Below are 22,846 nucleotides of genomic sequence, written 5' to 3'. Positions count from 1 at the left end.
AAAAACCTGAAGAAGTAAAGGAATTTGAGATAGCAGTTTCCAAGCGTGGATACGTTTTGGAAACATAAAATGAACCCTGAAGGGTTTTGAAAAGTAAATATTGCCCCACAAATTTCAGTTTAGATCGACTGAGAAAAATCGATATTAAACAATACTTTAATGATCGGGCAGCTCGATTAAGTCGCTTGACGTAATGTTTGTTCTCTGCGTGGGGTCAGACCCTAACCTTTTATTATTATGTTTCATGTATACACAATATACTGTATATAAGAAGGTATATACACAGATGTTCCAGTGAATGTACGGCTGTAAACATTTGTTACACAGCAATGGAAAAGTCTTCGAAATGTAAAATATATATGAACCCTGCATTTAAATAACCGTCTGTTGTTGCCGGGTACATTTTTCAGTCCAATAATGTTTTGATTTTCTTTGCTTCCTAATTAGTGCAGTGACGTGTTGCTAAAAATACATTCGTCCCTGCTGACCTTCAGAAGTGCGGAATTGTACTGGTTCTGGATCAGTTTGCAGTCATTTCATCCCTATGGTTTTAATTTGGGAGCAGAAAAGAAATCTGGTCCACGGTCAGCTGGGCCCGCCCACTCCCACGAGTGCCCCCCCGCCGAAGCACGCATCCCTGTTGACGTGTCACCATGGCAACAGTGCACCTCTGGAACATCCTCCGCTCCTTGTTTTTCAGCAGTTATTAGCGAGCTAAAGAGTCACAGTGTTAACTACTAACACGGCAACTATTCATGTAACGGTAGTAACGTTATATAGTCTGAGTTGAACTTTGAAGAAAGAAGATGTCGGATATATTGTGCAGGTGGCTGAACGAGGAGCTCCGGCTGTCGAAAGCTGTTGGTAAGTGAGACTGAAGTGACTGCCTGTCTCACGTTAGCGTGGCTCATTATAGTTACCTGCTAGCTTAATTATGCTAACTCGGTGGTTTGACGTTAGTCACCGATAACTGTGTCCAGCGTCACGTTGGCACACTAAAAGGTCAAATGCATGTGAATTTACAATTCTAACTAAGCAGCTGTTAACTTATCAACACAGGCATGTCATTTTAAATGGTAGGAACTTATTTTTATAAAAACAAAAAAAACCTGTTAGCTAGCTCCATAGCTAGGTTTGTGTAAGTTAACGTTTGCAAACTAAAATGTTCAGGTGTTCAAACTTTAACGCTAAATATTTTTGTTTAATTAACCTACTTTAACGTTTGTCCAGTATGTTTTCAGTCGTAAGCAACATAACGTTGGAAATGTCACTGTTTGCGTAAGGCAAGGTGAAGCGAGTTTATTTTCAGCAACAAGGCAATTCAGAGTGCTTTACTTGAAACATCAAAAGCACCGAGACGAAGTGCAGAAGAAACACACCACAGAAGGACACTCGAATACAATTACAAACGGTCATAAGTTACATGCATGTTCCTCTTCACAGATCCAAAGACCTTTGCCAGGGATTTCTCCAGTGGTTACCTGATTGGGGAGGTTCTGCACAGATATCAGTTGCAGAATGATTTCAGTATGTTTATGAAGAAAGAGTAAGTTGCACTCTCTCGTTTTCTAGCTATATCTATCCTTTCTTTATTGCCGGAAAAATTGCTAACTGTCACTTGATTGTGATTTAGAGTCTTCATGAATAGTAAAGTTAATCACACCTTTTTCATAGCACCTCCATCTCCAGACTGAATAATTGCACCCGTGTTGAGCCTACTCTCCGGTTGCTGGGGATCTCCTTCGACATAGACACAGCCCAGGAACTGATGCAGGAGAAGCAAGGTGTTGCCACACGCCTCCTCTACCAACTGTACGTGTCGCTCGAAAAGAAGAAGACAGCAGAAATCAGCGGCACGTTGATGGACATCCTGCAGCCTGCAGTCAATGTTGGCCTGCACGAAAAAGAGCATGAGATCTACTCTGATGTAAGTAGTACAAACAAAATGTCATATATTTTTGTGGTTAAAGTTTACATTATTAATTCAAACACAACGTCAATATCTACAAAAGCATGTGTTTTCAAGCATCTTACCGTCTTTGTTTTGACGTAGCGACTGCATCAAGTGGTAAAACGTGAAGCAGAGCTGAAGCTACAGAAAATCTCTCGGCACTATGAGGAGAAAAGCCAGCAACTGAAAGACAGGCTTGTTGAGACCCATTCCATCCAGCAAAGGAGACAACTCAGAGTCCAGGATGAGAAGAGACTGAAGAATATTGAGACGGTACTGGAGATATTGGATATTATCATGCAGTATTGCAATACATTCCCCTGTATTCTTTTAACATAAGGTGAAATGTATGACCGAACTTTAAGGCAGTCTTCAGATTTGTAATCCACATTTGACATATTGTTTCTCAGTCCCAAATGTCACACAGCAGCATTTTGGGTGTTGGACATTAATATAATACTACTAATGGAAAGGTCATGCTAACTAGTGGGTAACTGGTTATGTTGCAGCTGCGGGTGTGTCGTCAGAAGCACAATGACGTCATGACTTGTAACCAGGCCACCATTGTCCAGGTGCCCAAGCCACCTCCCTACACTTCACAGCTCAACCTAAAGAGGAGGCAACAGCAGCAGCGCAGAGAACAACAAGTGCAGGTGTGATCCAGATTAGATAATGATGTGATCATTTACCGACACACAGAGGGAAGTTACGTTTCTGACACAGGGTCAGCTATAAAGTGGTGCCCACAGAGTTTGTAGAGGCTGATGCTGGCTGACAATGAGCCTTACAGGTCTTCTTCAGACCAATAGCTTGTTATTGTTTACAGAGGGAGGTATTCATTCAAAATCTATTTCTCTGCAGAGGTTTTCCCAGGGATTTTCCAGATTAAGTAGGAATTTTAACTGATGACCCTCAGTGTACAATGCTCCCTATAAGGCAACCATGCCTCAAGTTGGACAACAATTAATTGAATTTCTCACAACACACACAAACAACAAATGAGTTTATTTTTGGTATCTGGTCATTTTGTATGCAGATAGTCCAGACTGAAATAACCCAGTTTGAGACGAGGAAGAGACTGGTTACTTATGGTTTTGCTTCCTCTTCAAGGTGAGAGAAAATCAAATATTAAATTTAGTATCATGTTGTATAAATGTTTGTACTAGTGGTGTTGTATTGCTTAATAAATCATCATCATCAAACATTAGGACAATGACAAAAGAAAATGTGATTTGAACCTTTTAAATTCTAGTGGTCAGCCGTCCTCTGGAGGTTTCCCCATCGGTGGCATCAGCCAGGGCTTTGAGGTCCCTGGAAGTGGAGCCAAGCTGACATTACAATCTAACAGCAAGTATATACAGGATATCCGGCAGAGGCTGGAGGAGAATGCAGTAGCTCGCGAGCAGAGAGAGAAAAGACGAGACAGATTCCTGATCGAGCAGGTCAAGGCCCATGAAGCTCAAGAGGTGCAACTTTAAGTTGTTGTTTTAAAAACATATGAAAAACATGTTTTAAATAAATCTCACACATCCTACTCTCTTTGACCTCACAGTCTGTTATTTGGCATTCATCATTTCTAACCCAAAACCACCTCACCCTGCAGGAGGCACAGCGGGAGGAGCAGCTGGTGAAGCGTCTGACGCGTCAGACTCAGCAGGAGCAGCGCTTGGCGACCCAGCTCCTCCAGATTCGCGTGCAGAAGGACGTGATCCGGAAGAACCGCCTGTTCAGAGAGCAGCAGTACCAGCAGCGGAGAGAGAGGGACTTCCAGGAAGCTCTGGAGAGGGAGGCGGTGAGATAGGATGAATAAGGAAGAAGAATAATTCTCTCTGTTGTCGCTTTGTGTTAGGCTGCATCAGTGATAAGTATGAGTAGTGTCATGGGGAGAGCGAGGGCAGGGTGGATTTAGCTAGTTTGTAACAGGGTATAAAGAGAAAGAGAGCTAGGGGGACTTTAGAGACAGATCTGTTATGTCCTTCAACTTGAAGGACATAACAGATCTGTTATGGCTTCAAGTGATCACACCTGTACAGTAGACGTAGTTGAAAAGAAGGCAGATAGTTGGATAAATCAATGCCTCGCAGAGGATACAACCATGGTTCAGCTTGGTTTCAGTGTTAAATATTCAGTATGTTGTTGTGAAGTGTGGTCATAGTGTTATTGTCCTAATTTTTCAGGCAGATTGTCGCACTGTTAAGTCTCAGTTTCTGTGGTTATTTGCCATTTACTCCTAAGAGTGAAATAGTCTTTCTTCAGAGATGATTTAGGGAGAAAATCAGACGATTAAATGTACATGCTTATGAAAGCTTTAATGGGGTATTATTGATATTGTGTCTTTTAGCAAACTAGGGAGCTGTATTCATTGTTGTCTGCTGTTTAACAGCAGTTATTCAGTTATATAGCAGGTAAAAAAAAAAAATCTTTCTTTTTTTTCTGCAACCTCCAACATCAATAATGTACTGATTCCAAAAAATGATGTCTGTTAGTTTGTTTCTCCATCATTTTCCACAAAAACACGTAGTCATGTGTTTTGCACAATAAATGACCTCTGTAATATCTTTCATCTTCCTTCATTACTTGCACACTGTGGTGATTAGCAGCAACATGTATGTCATGCCTTCTCCACTCACTCCATCTTTCTGGCTGGGGCCTGGTCTAGGCTCTGGCTCAGCAGGCTAAGTTGGACCGTGCCGAGGAGATCAGAAAGGAGCTTGAATTCTGTAACAGGATTGCTGCTGAGCGAGCTCAGGGCAGATACAAGAAGCACTTTCAGACCTGCAAGGACATTTTGGAGCAGATAGTGGACTTGGCCACCAAGGTTGGAGAATATCGACTGCACACTGGGAAGTACGTGACACAATATTGCTTTTAATGATACAGAAGTAGAAACATGCACACAGTATTTGGGCTTGAAACCTCCAAAAGTGACTCATGGTCAGTGGATTAATGAACATGTGGAAAATATGAAATGTGTTAGAAGCAATCAATGTAACAGGAAAGTTCAGCTTTACTTAGCTCAAGACACACAAGGGTCAAAACCAGGGAAAACAAATCGAAGGTGCGCAGACATGGGAAAAGGTTCAAACAGGAATAAAAAATGTTAAAAGGTAAGCAACGCACACTAGAGAATCTGGCAGAGTGTAAACAAAACTAGACTGGTATAAGTACTGAGAAACTGATGAGGGAATGGAAAAGCAGGTCAAGGGAATGAGATGATTGCAGAGCAGGAGGGAGTTATAGGGTCTGAAATGAAACGAGAGTTAGTGAGATGGCATGAAAGCTGAAGAGATGAAGAGATAGACTAAGTTGGGAGGAGTCGTGGCAAAATATGTCCTTTCAGTATTGGTTTGACGCTATCGTTCATCTTGCTTCATCGATTCTCTTTCTTTCTCTGGGAAAACATTGAAAAAGACATTTCAGGAAAGTATTGAAAAGACGGAAATCTGACTGAAGTCTTGTCTGTAATGTTGTTTAAAAACAAGCTCTGCTTCGTCAGCAGTTCTAATAAAGATGGGAGTCGAAAACATCAAATACCACTATTGGAAACATTCTTCTGCAACTGACCAGTGGTCAAATAACATCAGGAGATGTCAACATCCTGTCTGCTCATACTCACGATCAAATGTATAATCTCCACAGATACGCACCGCCCACACAACCCTGCTCAATATTCACTTACATATACATTACATATCAGCTCTTCTACTCATGTTTGGATTAAACATATTTTGAAATAGTTTGATGATTTTTAAGGCTCAATTAAGAAAACAATTAGATTTACTTTGAATACATTTGCGCTCATTAAATCTAGCTTTGCCTTGTGTCATTTCTTGTGCTGTCATGTCCAGTCTGATTCCAGAGAAGCCAATGAGAGAGTGGAAGGAACTGCTGTTCAGTGGCCTGCCTCTCTATGAGCCGATAAAGTGCCAGCAGCCAGGGTTTGAGTCCTCTGCCCCACTAGACCCCGTAGAGCTTGAGAAGCAGGAGATACTCAAAAACCAGGACTATGATGAATACACTGTGAGTTTCAAACACGCGTGCAGTGTTTTTTAAATCATGCTTGCCCACACGCCCTGAACTGAAGCCCTGAACTGAACTGTCTTGAGTGCTGAAGGTCCTCTTTGTCTGAGCCGTATGTCGTGTTTGTCAGAACATGGTAGGTGAGTGGGCGTGGCCAGAGGAAGCAGGCGAGACCAAATTGCCCCTGACCAACAACAACATCCTTGGACACGTAGTCCTGCGACTGAGGAACATTGTTCGTCAACCCGCCGTGGAACCCTCCCCGCCTCCATTTCCTCACTATACCATCAAGGCCTGTGTCCTGGGCAAGTTTTGCTCTGGGAAGACCACCTGCCTGGCCAAGCTTGCTGAAGGTACACGGCATGCAATCCAAACACAGATGCAAGCACACGCACAAACACAATTTTGCACCACCTAACTGCGGAAATGTGGAATTAGATTGGATGGCTTATTTGTTGCTGAGTGTGTGTGTGTTGTTTCCTGCTTCAGCCCATGGCATCTACGTCTTATCAGCTGACTCACTGATCGAGGAGGCGCTGAATGCTCACTACAATGGAGAGGAGGTTAGTCAGGTACAGTAGAACAGGATTGTAACTTCACTAGTATCCCTTTTTATTTAATCTTCTCAGATTGTTTTGCTTCAAAATGGCTTTTCAGGAAGATAAGAATCTCACTAGTCTCTCCTGCCAGAGCCAGAAGTGTATAAACCGGTAAACGCCGTAAGAGGTCCTTCAATGATCGTGAACATTTAAAAACATCCCTCTTTGGACAACAGGTACAGGTCCCAGAGCAGCAGGAAGAGAAAGACGGCGAACTACTGCTCACATCCTCCACATCACCGACGCCTGGTGGGTTACTGGAGCTAGCATGATTCTATGTTATGCTGTTTTATACTATGGGTTACAGTGTTGTTGTTGTTTTTTTGCTTTTGATGAAAATGCACTGCATATTACATGTTTCACACAGCTGCTTGTTTGATGTGATACCTGTCACTCATAATCTCATTGTTTTTCAGATCTTGACACTCAAGAGGAAAGCAGAGACAGCATTGTAAGAGTAAGTGTTGTTCATGATCTCCTGACTCTATTTCGTATTCATTTATAGACAATGTAACCTGTACTCAATTTATATCACTAACCAACCTGATTAAAAATTGCCATTGCTTGCTAATATAATGGTGACAGTAGGGAGAATGGAATAATTAGAAATGTTGAGTTATAAAGGTTTTTGTTATTTTATTTCCAGAATTGAATACTAAACTCTTTGTACCTGCTTACATGTGCTTATGCAGCTGTCTACCCGGGCCATGCAGGGAGCAGCTGCAGAAAAAGAGCTGAGGAAAGGCAACGCCATCCCTAATGAGCTGTTAGTGGACATCATGGTAGAGGCTATCAGGTGAGCACACAACCTGTGTTGCTATGAAATACTTTATATGAGTTGTTTTATCTCAGTTTTACCATAAGCAATTCATTTCACATAGTTAGTATCCCAACAATACTAACGGCAAACCCACAATCGCTCTCTAGACAGTGAAATATGGTTTGTGTCCTCGATAGGCAGGTTCCAGCTCAGTCAGGTTGGATCCTGGATGGCTTTCCAGTGGACATCACCCAGGCCTACCTGCTAGAGAAAGCCCTGGGCGGGTCTGTAGATAAAGGGAACGACGCTGTAAGCAGCAGGACAGAGCTCGTTGCTGATCCTAATCCACCCAAACCTGCACCCCCCCCACCTCCTGCACTGGATCTGGCTCTGCTGCTGGATGTCCCTGATGAGTGTGTGGTCGGACGTCCGTTCAGTCAGACGGGTACGTTATACTAGTGTGAGTTTAACGGTATGTGTCCGTGTTCACCCAAACATTGTGTGTTGAGCTGGCGAGTAACCAGTCAAATGTAAATTATATGTTGGTGTGTTTATGTGGTGCTCTTGGCCCCAAACCTGGTGCAGAAACGGATAATGCTGCTGCTACAACCTCCCATCCCACAGACAAGAACTTGTATCTGGCACAGATTCCACACAGGTAAAAAAAAAAAAAAAGAAGAATCAAATAATTAAGTACATTACTGCTACTGCATGACTGTTTGTCAAATATCTAACATCGTTCCCCCCCCTGAAGGATCACAGCTTTTCAGGACACCTGGCCAAAACTAGAGAAATGGTTTGGAGGAAGGCAAAACATTTTGGTCTGTGTTGACGCAGATGTGGACGAGGAGGAGCTTCACAAAAGGGTGGAGTCCGTCCTGCAGCGGGTTATGATGCAAACACAGGAAGGTGACCGGTTGTCATTTTAGCGTTAAGCGAAAGTCTTGTGTGTATTCAATGTCTCGCTCAGAATCAATTTCTTCATAGTGCTGTAAGATTAAGTTTGTTGTTATCAAACACTGATGATGAGATTCTCTCTGTTTCTACCTCAAATGATGTATAGCAGACAATTTGTCCTCCCTGAAAGAAATGCAATATTTACTCACAATATTCCGATATGTTGCCTCATCAGCTTTTGCCGCTCTTCCTGGTGACGATGTAGTGTTGGACAGTGGGAAAGATCCGGACTCCTCCTTTTCAGCTCCACCTCCACCTGAAGACCAACCTCAGGGCCTCACAAACGAAGCGCACGACGACGCAGAGTCCGATTTCAGCCTGAACAAAGAAAAAGCCCAAAGTGCGAAGTCACTGTCCAAATCCAACAATGGTTTCATCAGTAGGCTGTGGATTACACATTCATAATTATACCTACTGATCATGATGTGGTTAAGACATGTTTTCCAACTGAGAACGAGTGGATTCTTTACATACATGATATAGACAGACTTTATGTTTTCTAACGTGCCAGACTGATATATTAAGTGTTTGGATCTGTTTGAATATAAACAAAAAGTCATACATTTATGGTTCCTAGCTTTAATAGCATTCGACTAACTTGACAGACTTGTTTAAGGGGATTTAAATATGATTATATAATATGATACTGTTATTATTGATAATCATTAATGTCTATTAATGATATTCAATGAATATGAATCATTTTACGTTAATATAGTTTTCTTCTTGTTAATCAATAGTGCTATCTAGCAAGGTGTCAACTCCCTCAGTGACCAATGAGGACTCTCAGGGAGTCCCCGAGAACCCACCGGAGTCGGCCTCTCCCTGCCCAGGTTCATCCAGCTGGGTCTATGTGGATGAACCCCTTTCTCCGGTAGGATACAACTCCTTTTTATTTTTGTTTTGCTCATCAGAGTTAGAAGAGCACTCCTAATCTCTTCCTTTCCTGAAAGAATCTTGTCGATGACATTTGACCACATATATGACATTCAGATGCACTCACTGGGGGTCGCCACAGGGCGGCCCTCTAACATGATTCAGCCCGTGGACCTGTGAAAATAGATGTCCTCTATCCAATGCCCCCTGCTTTGCAAATCATTCCCCCTCCCCCTCCCCCCATCTCTATCTCCAGGAGCTGCCAGAGTCCTTGTTTTCCCATTGGGACACGGTGTGCGATTCGTACGTGAACAACATAAAGCCGGTGATGCATCAGCTGCGCTCACAACGATCTGTTATTAACCTTCACCTATTCAACATCAGGTATTCTGCCTTTATAAGTAGTGTGAACATGGTCCTGGTTCTGGTCCTTCCCTTCAGAGGGCCCAGCAATACATTTCATGACCAGTTAAGAGTTCCTCACAGTGACTTTAATGTAGTGTTAGTACAGGTAAGCACATAACCAAGCATTTGCTTAGTGGACACCTTTCTGTGCCTGTCGTTTCCCCATTTATTTATTAATTTGATATCTATCACTGAAGATGATTAAATCCATTTGAACATACATCTTTTGCAGAGCCACTACTATTTTGTTAGCTACAATCAATTGATGCTTTTTATCCTTTTAATACTAAGTTTTGTCACATTAGTTTACAGCTGCAGATGCAGAATGGAAGTTGAGTATTTATATTTAGCCTCTGAATACAGTTATTTTTGGATACAATTGAATATGACCCAAATGTTCATAAGATAAGAATTAGAGGACATTTATGTTAATAAAATAAATATTACATGTATTACTATGTAAGTATTACCTGGTTCCCCGTATCTGTAGAGAGGAGTACAAGCAGTACCTGGGGCGTCCAGAATTAAGGCAGGAGTTAGTGTCTCATTGGCAGAAGGACTTCAACAGCATACCTGATGACATGAGAGAAGATGAGGATACCAAAGCAGAGCTACAGCTGAGGCTGGATGTGAGAACAACTTATAATATAATACAATGCAAATATTCTTAAACTGATCATGTTTACCCGCTTCAAAAAGTTTAAATGCTAAATATATGGAGATGTTTCGATATGTCTACAGGAACTGCGCGAACGTCTGTGGGACATTAGTGACAAGCGTAAGGAGGAGGACGAGAAAGAGAGCGCTAATCTCATGGGTGACGGTTGGTTGGAGGAACACACTGCCGTCCTCGTCAACCACCACTCTGTACTCGTGCAGGTAACGGTTCTGTTTCTGTGTCACCATTTGACTGAACAAACAGTAGTTTATAAACTCACGCTGTAGGGACTACTTCCTCTATTCTGTGTGTGTCGCACCTTTTGTTGTGTCGCTGTGTTTCTGGCGTAAAGGCATGTGTGTCTTTTATGTTCTTCTTCAGTTTGACTTGCAAAAACCATAATGTTGGATTGTTTGTGTTGTCCAGGTAGAGTTGGACCGTTTCCAGGACACACTCTGTATTCTCAGGGTCTACTATTTGAGCATGTACACACAGGTGCTACCTGAGCTTCCCTCCAAGTTGGATTGTATCTCTCTACTGGACCACACAGAAGTTCAGCACCAGGACGAGAGGCAGGAAAATCACTATTAATAGCAACCTTAACTAAGTTGCAACAAGATAATATGGCAAAATGACAAAATTGTAAATAGTTTATGGATAATGAGTGCGGAAAGTGAAAGATTTATGTTGTTCCACCAGCACTGAGCCAGCGGGCAGAAGTGTGAATGACAGTCAGATGAATGGCAGAGAGGACAAGAAGAAAACTAAACTGTAAGGGAGAGGCACTACCAACAGTCTGTTTGAAGATTAAATGGATGCTGTCATTTCCTCATAGTCCAAATGCTCCCCAGCACAAACATATACTCACACACAAACAATCTCCTCCTCTTCTCCCGTCTTCCCCTCCTCCGCAGGCATCCTGACTCCAAGACAAAAATCCAGGTTGAGCCAGAATCAGTCAAGGTCATTTAAGCATTCTTAACAATGTAGTTAAATGTGTAATTGTACCTCAAAACAACAAACAAAACACCGCCACTTACATTACATTTTACCGATGATATGGCGATAATCTAGTAAGAGATATTGACTCTTTTCATTGTGAACTCTAGCCACCCCATGAGAAACTGATCTCCAACTATGAGGAGGCACTCACAGCAATCAGCCAATTGGTAATGCTTTGTGTGTGAGAGTTTGCATGAGCATATTATTGAGGTACTAGATATATGTTTCTTCTTATTCCTGACATGTATGGGTTAAATATGTGTGTAGGTGTCAGCAGAAGCCCACCAGGGGGAGACGCAAGAGCAGAAGGAGAAGGACAGTAATCAAGAAGTCATAAACAGAATACATAAAGAATATGCAGCCGCACTGGATCATGAGGGTATGCACACACAGAGATCCACTAGTTTCTTTATATCACAAGATATTCAATCATCATATGGATGTACTGTCAATATTCTAAGTGGCTCTTATTTCTAAGAACTGTGTCACATGAGATATACATCACGTGTATCCATGTTTGTATTTTTATATGTAAAACATTAATATGCTTCTATACTTGTGTTCCTATATGTGTGTGTGTGTGTGTGTGTGTGTGTGTGTGTGTGTGTGTGTGTGTGTGTGTGTGTGTTTTCCAGAGAATGCAGCAAAGGCGCGCATTGCGCTGGTGAAAGCTCATGGTCTGGTGATGGTGCAGTCCCTGCAGAGCAGAGCAGAACAGACATTAAGCGACATGGAGAAGTGGTTAGAAGCACACTATCTTGCAGGAATGAAGAGGTATGGTACAGTAAGAGTGCACGGTCATGTATGGCACGGTATGGTGTGGCTCACGTGTGTAAATAGAGGGACTTGAATGTGAATGAAGCAGCCACAGTGTAACACTGCACTGCTGTCCCTGTTTTATTAGTTGTTTTCGATTAGTGTGTGAGGAATGCTTTCTGTATTTTATCTCCATGTCATGTCACAATGGTATAAATGTGAGCCCCCAGATATAAATTGTTGGACTGGCGGTGTTACTGTAAGGTTTTCTTTTTGATTCTATTTATTTGTCCCAAAAAAAACAGGAAAGATTTCTAAATTCATGACAGCCCTTTATGTGCTCTTGCAGAAACTGTTATATAATATAACATTAAAACACACAGCGCTTGTGAACAACAGTTTCAGTCCCTAACTATACATTGACGACATGTATGACGTTTTATCTGTGCCTGTCTCCTTTTCTCTAGTATTGACCAACTGGCAGAAGTGGTCGGCCACCACATAGACGCTGGTGCTGAGTTGCAGAACGAGCTGGTGTTGGTACGTAACAACCTTTTAATTGTATTGATTTTTTTTTTTTAGTATCTAACCCAGGTGGGTACTGTATAATGTAGTGCTCACTGGTAGCCGGATGTTGAATGTTGAATGTTCTTCCAGCATGTGACCACAGTCTCCTTTAACTCACTCCTCCCATTTTAAGATTCCCTAAATTCTCTTCTCCAGCAATGTACTGACTTCTACTTGAATGGAGACTGCCACATGGTGGCCAGCCCGGCTCTGCCTCCCCGTCCACCTCCTCTGGAGAAACCCACAAGGTCCACGCCGACCATCACTCAGCTAGAGTCGCTGCAGCGACAGCTATGCGACGTCGCTCCATCAGGTTAATACACGGGAGACAAGTTGCAATGTTATTGGGTCTATTAATCCAGCTATCCAATGATCTTTTTCCTTCCTTTCTGACTTGCAGGCCTTATGTCCAGTGCTGATTTCTTTAGTTTGCTCATGGATATCATCTCTGTAAACATGGGCAGAAACATCTTGCCTGAGCTCTGGATTAACAACAATGAAGCACAGGTACTTTTCAGCACTGTATTCCGGCAACTTAAAACACAAAGTAGAGTAATCATTTATTTTGTCTTCGCCTTAAAGCACCACATTGCAGAGAAAGCAAAGGAACATACAAACATTCTTGCACCACACTGTCCGGTTACCATAAAAGAAACATTGCATGGCTTACAGGAGCATTGTCCTTTTTCTCTTCTGTCCCCAGTTGTTGGAAGTTGTATCCCTCCTGACCGACGCCTATGAGTTGATAGACTGGCGTCAGTTTCTGCTCAGTGCTGCCCTCCCTTGGCCGCTTCCCTCCTTATCACAGCTGCTGGTCGTGCTGCAACGTTTCAAGGCAGCAGATACTGGCGACACAGGCTATGTTAACGAGGAACAGTACCTACAGGTCTCTACCGTCACTATAAATTCTAATTCTCTGGTCAGACACTCAAACTGTGTTTTAAATCACAAAAAAAGTCCAACTTTGGATAAACCTGTATCTTTAAGCTGTCTATCCACTCTCACCGCCCCTCTTTGCTCTTGTGGCATTATCATGCACTGAGACCCTCTTTCTACAAGCAGGCCTGGGTTCAAGTCAACGTAACAACACATTTAGTGTATATTGTACACTTTATATAGTATAAAGTGGAAACTGTAGCTTCCTAGACGTAAAAACAAATGTTTAAGTTGCTCCTCTTGACTCCTTTCTCGACAGACAGAATTGTGGTTTTCCAATGATAGTGTCCAGCCCGTCCCAGAGGACCCCTCTGAGCCTCCTCCTTATGACCGTCTGGCTAACCTACGCAAGGTAACTCAATTCCAATGTAAACTTTCATTGTCATGGTACACAAACGATTTAAAAGGCATAAAAACAATTGAACAAAGACAAAAGAGACACGAAAGAACATAAAAAAGCATCACCCAACTCTTTTAACTATTACTATGAGAGGACTTTTCAGATATTTTCAATTATAAAACAGAAATGAATTGAAAACACAGACTTATAGAGGATACCGTCATCACAATGCCATCAAAGGGGTCAAACATTAACATCTTCCAAATGAACCGCACTGCAAGTACTAAATAAAATAAATGACCAGTAACATTTGCCCCCGTTCTTCCTTCTCAGTTCTTTTTCCAGTTGTTTGCGGACCGCTCTTTCTCTCCCCCCCGACTGGATTACGTGTGCATGCTGCAGTACTTTGCGGCCGACCCTAACCCCAGACAGGGCTTCATCAGAGCCCTTAGTGTTGTGCTGGGACAGCATCTCAAGTACTCCTCCCCGGACCACCTTGTCAAGGTGAGTAAAGTAATCTCCAAAGAGAAGTGAATGAAACTTCCACTACTTCATCTCCTGTCATCAAAACATGATCATATATTCTGTCACCAATGTCTTCAGATGGTTCTGGGTTATAAAAGAAGACAGGTGGTGGGATTTATAATGCCAACAAAGATTCTGTAACAGCATGTGTCAGGTTTTCCCAGTAGTTTGTCATTCGTTTTGAAATGAAACATGCGAGTGTTAATGTTGTAATGTTGTGTACAGTCTATGGCCAGCATAGAAGAGGCTGCCGAGCTCAGCGCCTCAGAACTCGATGGAGACTACAAGGAAGAAGACACTCCGTGCGCATCAAGCGGTTCGTTGGGGGAGACGGAGGTGTCCATCCCTGCTCTCCTTGCTGTCATCTGCCACAAAGTCACCACGATGAGAGACGGCAGCCCTCTTCCTCCAGGCTGCCTGAGTCAGGAGGAGCACACTGAGGTAAAAGCCCTGTGAACGTTCAAAGTTTAAGGAAATACATAAATGAAAAGGTTTGAATTCACTATAAGGAAATAAATTGTTGACTAAATGTAGTAAACATGTAAGATTTAATCTTCAGGTCAGCATAATTAATTTGTCCTCAGCCAGGTTTTTTGTTTCCTATTATGCCTTCATTCTTTACATCAGTGTGCATATCAAGGCATGGCCTTTCGTCTAGTTAAACTTCTTCTAGTTAAACAACTGATAAGGCTGACGAGCAAATCTTTATGGGTTTCATGATTAAAAGGTCACTTCCCAGACTTGTATTACAGCAGTGGGTGTTTTAAAGGGACAGTCCATAACTAATAGAAAATAAATTAGACAAAAAAAAATACCGAACCCCCCCAGTATACTATACAATCCAAGCAGAATTCTTAACCACATTATTAAAATGAAACTCATGGTAACACTCTTGATCTCTGCTGGCCTCTAGCAACTGGTGCGTGTGTTCAGAGAGCTGGACTACAAGCCTGAGGACTGCGCCCCCTTCTCCGTTCTCTCTCAGCATCCTTTCATCCAGCACCTGATGGAGACCTCAACACACTACCAGTTTGTAGTAAGTCTCTCCATGTCGGCTCGTCTGTTTGTTTGTTTTGTTCCCCTACAACACCGTCCGTTAGATGAGAATCCACTTAATCCCCCGATGCTGTGATCAGTCCCACATACTTATCATCCAAACTGTTCACCATCGCATGCGTTACCATTCTTAGACCTACACAAGGTTTCACCTTTAGCTTTCATCTCTCTCTCTCTCTCTCTCTCTCTCTCTCTCTCCGCCTCTCAGAACATTCATAGAGTGCTACTGGCCCATCAGGATGACCGAGAGCTTCCTGAAGAATGATATCTACACAAGTGTTCTCATTACTTAAAGTGTTTGAAGTGTTGAATAAATCCATCCGCGACACAACTTGTGTCAGCATGTAGACATGTCTATAACTGATGACGGTTAGAATGACACCATAAATGAAATGACAACAATAAAATCAATGATGGCAGGATTGACCCCTCTTTTTTCCCCTGACACACTCCAGCAGTTTTTCTGACTGACTTGTTCTTCTAATGACCTCTCTGACACAGAACAGCATTGGTCACGGTCACAATGAGCACATTGTCCAGGATAACCTACATGTCAAGCCTGACTTGCCAGCAACTGCCTGCCAGGGCACCCACAACCCTATGACAGTCCACTCAGCAGCGATATGTCCCGGTAGCTACTCTATTTAGTCACTGCTCTCTGTCCACCAGTCACGTTAATGTGCATGCAGCCTTGAGAGAATGTTACTCCTGTTAACATTTCTCTAATTTGATACAACGAGGGCTTGGGGAGCCACCCCTCTGACCCACCTCCCTTTTTCTCCGTCCCTCCCTTCCATGATCGCTGCAGGTCCGAGGCTCTCGGACCTCTCAGTGTCTGACTTGTAGAGAAAACAGAGCTGCTCACATGTGCCACATAGACAGACTCATACTCGCAGACTTTGCATCCAAAGCCTCCTGAATGATAAGGAATAAATCCGTGCCTTAATGTCGGAGCTTTTACGTTTGAGGCGTGAAAAAGCATACTGGATACATTCTAGGTACATTGAACAAGGATTTCGTTTTTTTTCCCCCCGTGTCGACATGACACTGCAAACTGTATGAAGGAGTCTTCGTGGCTCAAACGGACACAAGATCAAAAAGAAGACTTTCAGGATTGATTGTGGTGCACTGAAAAGAGGATTTTATCAAGAATGTTTCATTTTCTCAGTTTTACGTTGGTAATCCCGCGTTTTCTTTCCTGCTAATATCTTGTGGGATATTCTTCATTTGTCTGGATACAACTCCAGCACCAGTTACTCCCTGGATTCAACTTTGTCACTGTATTAGTGAGTTAAAAGGGCAAACTTTCTCTTTACAAGGAATCCAGTTCACGCAGCAAGGTTTTCATTCCAGTTTATTTTGGAATTGGAAGACTATTTTCGGAGGGCTTTGGCTGCAGGTCAGCGTGTGGTACTCTATTCACGACATGGGGATTGTGTTTTGGATGTTTTCTCTTCTGGCTCTTCCAGTGCTTCAGTCTGCCAAGATCCTGACTGTCAGTCTAATTGGTGAGTAGCAGAAAAGTGTTGAAATGACCTTTACTAATAATAATAGAAACATTCATTGTGAATATTTGTTTAGAAATATGAGAAGAATGAGCATAACTCCTTGTGGGACTGGTGAGCGAGGAAAGTGCAGTAAAAGGTAGAGGTTGCTTAAAGAGTTCAATTTGCTCCAGTATGATTATAAAATGCAAATTCACGTGTTTTGTTGCAAACAGCCATATTGTGACATTTTAATATTATATAGGTGGAGGCTTCAAATAAGCTCAGAGGACTTTCTGCCTCTTCCTGCACTGTGATATTATTTATCTCTGTTATGTTTGTGTATTTTTTTAAATTGTGCAAAAAAATAAACAATAAGCAATGTGTTCAGACAGCATAGCGACAGCACAGTCATTTAGTTTTGTCTTTTCTTCTCCCCTCCAGGAGGAAGCCACTACTTGTTATTAGATGAAATTTCTCATAACCTGCACCAGCACGGCCATGAGGTCCGCATGCTCATGCAACTGGGAAACCCTGTTATTACAGGTAAACTGTACACACACACACACACACACACACACACACACACACACACACACACACAAACATACAGATACAGAAAAGAAACTTTCTTTCTCATCTTTTCTCTGATGCAGTCACTTTAATCTGCATGTAAATGACTTCAGATTGCGGTTGAATTCTCCCAGGATTTTCCTATGCAGGCCGTGCAGACAGTTACCAGAGGAGCACCTGGTCCTTAGGAGAGAAATACATCAAAGAGTACAACGGCTGGTTCCTGGAGCAACAAACACAGTTTTTGCTGGGAAGGTATAATGGGCAGACTCGGTTACATCGATTGAATCATGTTGGGAGAAACGCGCTCTTTTGATCTCGTTCTCGGTCTGGAGTCTGATTGACCGTCAGCATTTTGTGGCGCTTTAATTTATCCTAATATGATGCCCAATTTGTCTCTCTTTTAAGCTTCTGTAGTTGAAATAGTTGAAAATATTTGCATCACACTCCCCTTTGCCTCTCAGTTTGTCTTTCTCATTTTCCCTTCCTTTCTCTTTCTCTCAGGGACAACTTAAATAACTTCCTAAACTTCATGGGGCACCTGTCCTATCAGTGTGACAGGCTGCTAGGGGACAAAGAGATAATAACTTTCCTCCAGAGGGAGCGCTACGACGTCGCCATCCTTGATGCGTTCAACCCCTGCTCCTTCATCCTGGCACGCAAACTCGGTACACCGGCTGTCTTATCACTTTGGTTTTTGTCATAATTACCATCATCCTTTAAATTTCTAACTTTGTATATTACCCATCAGTACCTTTGCACTTTAGTATTTCCAGTTGTTTTTAAATGTGCTAATTCAGATTTATAGAGTTTTATTCATTTAAATCTGGCTACATCAGTTCCATTCCCTCTACTCTTGATTTCCTCCAGGTATCCACTACATAGCTTTCTATCCTGGCACTCTGAACGGTCCTCTGTCTGTCGCTCTCCCCAGCCCAGTCTCCTACATCCCAGTCTCCAGCTCCCAGCTGTCTGACCAAATGAACCTTTTGGGTCGAGCAAAGAACCTCTTTTATTCTCTCTTGGCTCCCATAGGTAAGAATACATAGGTACATAGGAGATCACATATTGTCAAGGGGTATTATCTGGCTTACTTAATAACATCTTCAGTGTACAATGTAAAAGCCCCCCTAGACATGTTATTATTCCAAAGGAGCACTCTATTTCTTCTCATACCTCATTCTCCTCTCATTTGTAACATGCCTAATCTATCTGGAACAATATGTTCCAGAAAGAATGTCTGCAACTAGCCAGTAAGTGGTTTAGCTAATACCCACTGACAAGAAATTACCTATAATAATTCAATCTGAGTGACATTCAATAATTTTTGTAACTTTTTAAATGTGTCTCGTATCGAAGTCCAGGGACTTGTATGGTCGACTTTTAGGGAAGTAGCCGAGCACCACCTCGAGTCAGGCTCGCCCCCTGGAGGTCTGGAGGAGCTGCATCAAGGAGCTGAACTGTGGGCCTTCAACACCGACTTCTCCCTGGAGTTCCCCCAGCCTCTCATGCCCTACACTGTGCTGGTGGGAGGTCTGCTGAATAAACCAGCGAAGCCTCCGGAGCAGGTCTCTTCTCTTGATACACCTATGCGAACACATCCGGGAGCTTTTCAAACTATGCAACCATGTCTCACTCATCCTGCCGCACTCAACCTCGCAAGTGTCCCCTTTTTGCGTATTTCCTCTATTGCCCAGGATCTTGAGTTGTGGATCTCCAAATTCGGAGAGGCGGGTTTCATTGTCGTGACTCTGGGGTCGATGGTCTCTTCGGTCTCTGTGGACGCTCTGCTTGTGGAGCTGGTGGCTGGCTTCTCTAGGATCCCTCAGGGGGTGATCTGGAGGTAAACGCATGGCACAATTCATACAGGCACTGTTAGCATGGTTTGTCACAGATCTCGATTTTTGAAAATACATAGAAGGGGAAAAAACTCACATGAAATGTCAGGATGTTCCTAAGCCCGCAGTGTTTTGCCTGCAGGTATGACCCAGAGCGATGGCCGTCTCACCTGGAAAGACCTCCCAATCTTAGGCTAGTGGACTGGCTGCCTCTCAATGACCTGCTGGGTAGGAACTGTCTGCCTCTCTTATCCGAACCCTTTGGCACAAACATAAAGGCGGTTTACAGTGAATGGTGGCTGTCAAAAGGCCATTACAGGTGTTACAGGAATTGTGGGAATTGTCTAAAAATAATGAAGACACTGGGCCAAGACTGTAGCAGACAGAGGCTGGGTCACTGCTGCACTGCAGCTCCATTCTCCCCTCTTATCCTCTTCATATATAAAGAAATACCACAAGACTCCAGTGTATTTATCAGTCTGTACTACCTCCAAACACTCAGTGATTTCGTTTTTTCTCTATTTCCTGTTTACCGCAGGCCACAAAAAAGCACGTGTCTTCATCACCCACGGTGGACAAAACAGCCTGTTCCAGGCAGTGTACCATGCCGTTCCTGTGCTGGGAATCCCTCTGTTTGGGGACCAGTTTGACAATGTGGTGAGGGCTGAAACAAAGGGACTTGGCCTCACCATCAACCCCACACACATCACCAGGGAACTGCTCAGCTCCACCATTCAAACACTCATGCAGGACGTCAGGTAGGTGGACGGACATTTGTGATGCCAGTAGAGCACAGAGACGTCCGTGACCGCCCTCCTCTTCTCCCAACTGTGTCTCCGTTTCTAGGTTCAAGTCTTCAGCTTTGTCCCTTAGCAGGATCCACAAGTCCCATCCTGTCCCCCCAGCCCTTCGACTTACCCAGTGGGTGGAGCACATCCTGCACAGTGGAGGTGGAGCTCATTTAAGGCCGGCTTCACTGACGCAGCCGTGGTACCAGAGATACCTGTTGGACTTGGTGCTTCTTCTCTCCCTGGGGCTTCTTGGACCCGTAGTTCTCTGCTTGACTTGCTGTAAGAACAAGAACAGCAGGGACAAACACAAAAAGATTCAATAGCAGTGCTGTACTAAGCATTTCAGATGTAAACCTCCGTTCTGTGTTACTCGTTTATCTTCGACTTGAATACTGTACCGATATGGGAACTTCAAAAAAACAAAAGAAAGAATTCTCGCTACCCTAAAATAGTGCAGATGTTCAATGAATAAGCAATGCTTGTTGTAACTGTTTCATACAATTCACCTTTAAATAAACAAGACAATTACCAAAAGTTTAAATGTGGTTTCAACACAAGTTGCCTTTTTGATCCCATTGACACTGTTGCTCAACTTTGCTTTTCATTTTCAGCATTTTTTTTTTGTACACTGCAAAGATTTTCACTAACTGTATTTCCCAGTTTCACTTCAGTGGAAAAGCCCGAACACCAAGTGCCCTGACCTCTCCCCTCCCAGCGCCATCGTGTCTACCAGACGTCTCATTTGTACTGCAGCGCCACATTGTCCTAACACCTCTGTGCCGCTTTGACCTGGCCGTGCTGCAAGCAGCGGTGGTTGACAGTACGCACGCAAACACGCACATACACCCTAACTAAGCAATGCTTTTGTGTTGTCACGAGCCACGTTAGGGTAGATGAGTGAACGTTATTGTGTGCTGCTTTGTTTGTCTAGTTTGGATGTAGACAAGGTTTGGGTCATAGTCATAGAATATATTGTAATTCTCATAAATACGCTCTACCTGCAAGAGTTTGTGTGCGTGCGTGCATGTGTGTGTTTGGGGGCGGCGCTATGCTCTGCTGGCTCTTCAATTATTAACCACCTGCAAGTCTCAACTCTGACCCCCACACCCTCCTCTCATGGTTTCCACTGAGTCTGCTTCCCCGTTTCTAAACAAGACACAAAAGCGAACAACGATGTTTCACGGTCAGCGCTCAAGCCACAGTTGAGAGCAGACCAGGCCTTGAAGGACCCCCACCCCCACCCCACCCAAGCCATTCTGTCCTCCCTCCCACTCCTCACATCTGTGTTGGGGGTTAGCAGGGAGGAAAATATAGATTAGCAAGGAAATAATGACCAATTAGGACGGCTTGTTCTCTGCCCATTCAGCTGTCCATTCTTTCATTCCTTTCCCTGCATTTTCATTTGTGCCAGTGAGTCTTCCTCTGTCTCGCACGCAATCCAAAACAGACGGGGCAAAGCAGCCAAAGCATGACGGGACAGGACCACTGGGAGAAAGAAAGAAAGAAAGAAAGAAAGAAAGAAAGAAAGAAAGAAAGAAAAAAAAAAAAAAGACAACAGAGGCGAATAAAAGGAAACTTTAATGAAGCAGAAGAAGAACACAATGATGCAAAATGAAACACAGGAAAGTCATAGAGCAGAGAAGAAACAGAAAGAATAAGAGACAAAAAAAAGAGTTAGAGGAAATAATGGTCCGAATACCACTGAATAAAACAGACAATGGGACAAAAAGTGATAGGCTGTGTCACTTTTAGTCATTTTAATACCTTAACTGCATTTAATTTATAATTTTGCAACACATGTTTGGCTCGAATTTGAATCATTTATTTTATTTTATTTTATTTTATTTTATTTTATTTGCAACCATGAGTTCAAAACAGGTTTGCTTCAGGTATCCTGCAGTGAAAAGCATAATAAGATAAGAAATTAAAATACCGTCATTATAATCGCATCACAGAGCCATGTAAGCTGCAGAAAGGGGATGTTGGTGCAAAGGTTGTGTCCTTGAATCGAGCAGAAGTGAATTAAAAGCTCCCTACACGTTTTGATTGGGCGACATTTTGATTTTGCACAGTGATCTGATTCGGCCACAAACACATTCATCACTCAGGTGATCGTGATCGGCACGATTCAGAATCAATCTGCTCTCAAGTCGGCCCAATCAGAGCAGAGCTGAACGACACCGTCTGGTGCTCTCACATGAGGGGCAGAGCACGCCTCTAATAGAAAAGGAACTCGAAACATCAAGGTCAATTTAAAAGAAGAAATTAAGAAATTATTAATATATTATGTGTCTAGAAGAGCAAATAATATATTGCTATTTTCTACTTGTTAACGTTTTTTTCTGGATGATAAATGGGATTAATGCTGTACATTTGACTACATTTTTGATATGATTATATTTAACATATGCTTGTCTAATATTGATCTCAGTCTTTTGTTCTTCACAGAGGTGTGCTCTGCCCCCCCCCCCCCATGTGGGAGCACCAGACCGCGTCGTTCAGCTCTGCTCTGATTTTGCCAACTCGAGAGCAGATTGTCTCATAATCATGCCGATCACAATCACATCATGATGAGTGTGTTTGTGTCTTTATATTGCTGGTTCTGCCTTGTGTTGGTGGTTTGATAATACCTGACGAAGATCTCTGTTAGATCAAAACGGCGCACAGTTAAATTACTCATGGCCTTTAATAATACAGTGTGTGGATCTTTTGTTTGATTCTTGCCTTAGTTAGATATTGACACCCTTAAAAC

At 42.8% G+C, this 22,846-nt stretch overlaps 2 protein-coding genes across 2 annotated transcripts; both read left to right on the top strand.

The window, feature by feature from the left end:
* The first annotated feature begins 15 nt into the window (after positions 1-15).
* On the top strand, positions 16-15,948 carry spef2 (sperm flagellar 2). The gene is made up of 38 exons (XM_076099667.1): positions 16-864; positions 1,444-1,546; positions 1,675-1,927; positions 2,054-2,224; positions 2,461-2,604; positions 2,988-3,061; positions 3,204-3,417; positions 3,555-3,743; positions 4,611-4,798; positions 5,800-5,971; positions 6,102-6,324; positions 6,461-6,543; positions 6,747-6,819; positions 6,987-7,027; positions 7,263-7,366; positions 7,528-7,775; positions 7,916-7,988; positions 8,085-8,239; positions 8,463-8,666; positions 9,028-9,161; positions 9,420-9,547; positions 10,059-10,197; positions 10,310-10,447; positions 10,653-10,798; positions 10,926-10,997; positions 11,141-11,189; positions 11,336-11,395; positions 11,496-11,607; positions 11,864-12,002; positions 12,452-12,524; positions 12,708-12,864; positions 12,952-13,058; positions 13,255-13,437; positions 13,747-13,839; positions 14,161-14,331; positions 14,578-14,793; positions 15,266-15,388; positions 15,617-15,948. The coding sequence occupies exons 1-38, from the start codon at positions 807-809 to the stop codon at positions 15,671-15,673; spliced, it is 5,067 nt and encodes a 1,688-aa protein (XP_075955782.1). The 5' UTR covers positions 16-806; the 3' UTR covers positions 15,674-15,948.
* Positions 15,949-16,031: 83 nt separating this feature from the next.
* LOC142957680 (UDP-glucuronosyltransferase 3A1-like) lies at positions 16,032-20,618 on the top strand. Its single transcript, XM_076099630.1, is given in 12 exon segments — positions 16,032-16,039; positions 16,808-16,823; positions 16,826-16,916; positions 17,337-17,438; positions 17,600-17,720; positions 17,970-18,133; positions 18,336-18,500; positions 18,825-19,033; positions 19,163-19,308; positions 19,446-19,531; positions 19,842-20,061; positions 20,150-20,618. Coding segments are annotated over 12 exon segments (1,596 nt in total). The 3' UTR covers positions 20,418-20,618.
* The last annotated feature ends 2,228 nt before the right edge of the window (positions 20,619-22,846 follow it).

The sequence above is a fragment of the Anarhichas minor genome, unplaced genomic scaffold, assembly GCF_050575085.1.
Source record: "Anarhichas minor isolate MPS153535 unplaced genomic scaffold, ASM5057508v1 ptg000025l, whole genome shotgun sequence".
NCBI lineage: Eukaryota > Metazoa > Chordata > Actinopteri > Perciformes > Anarhichadidae > Anarhichas > Anarhichas minor.
The sequence above is the reverse complement of the archived record's forward strand: the minus strand, read 5'-3'. Positions and strand labels throughout refer to the sequence as shown.

Bases quoted from the DNA above. Each gene is read 5' to 3' on its own strand.
- spef2 (XM_076099667.1), top strand. From the start codon at position 807: ATGTCGGATATATTGTGCAGGTGGCTGAACGAGGAGCTCCGGCTGTCG. The intron at 10,448-10,652 runs GTAACGGTTCTG...TGTGTTGTCCAG, and splicing joins ACCACTCTGTACTCGTGCAG to GTAGAGTTGGACCGTTTCCA. The intron at 11,396-11,495 runs GTAATGCTTTGT...ATATGTGTGTAG, and splicing joins TCACAGCAATCAGCCAATTG to GTGTCAGCAGAAGCCCACCA.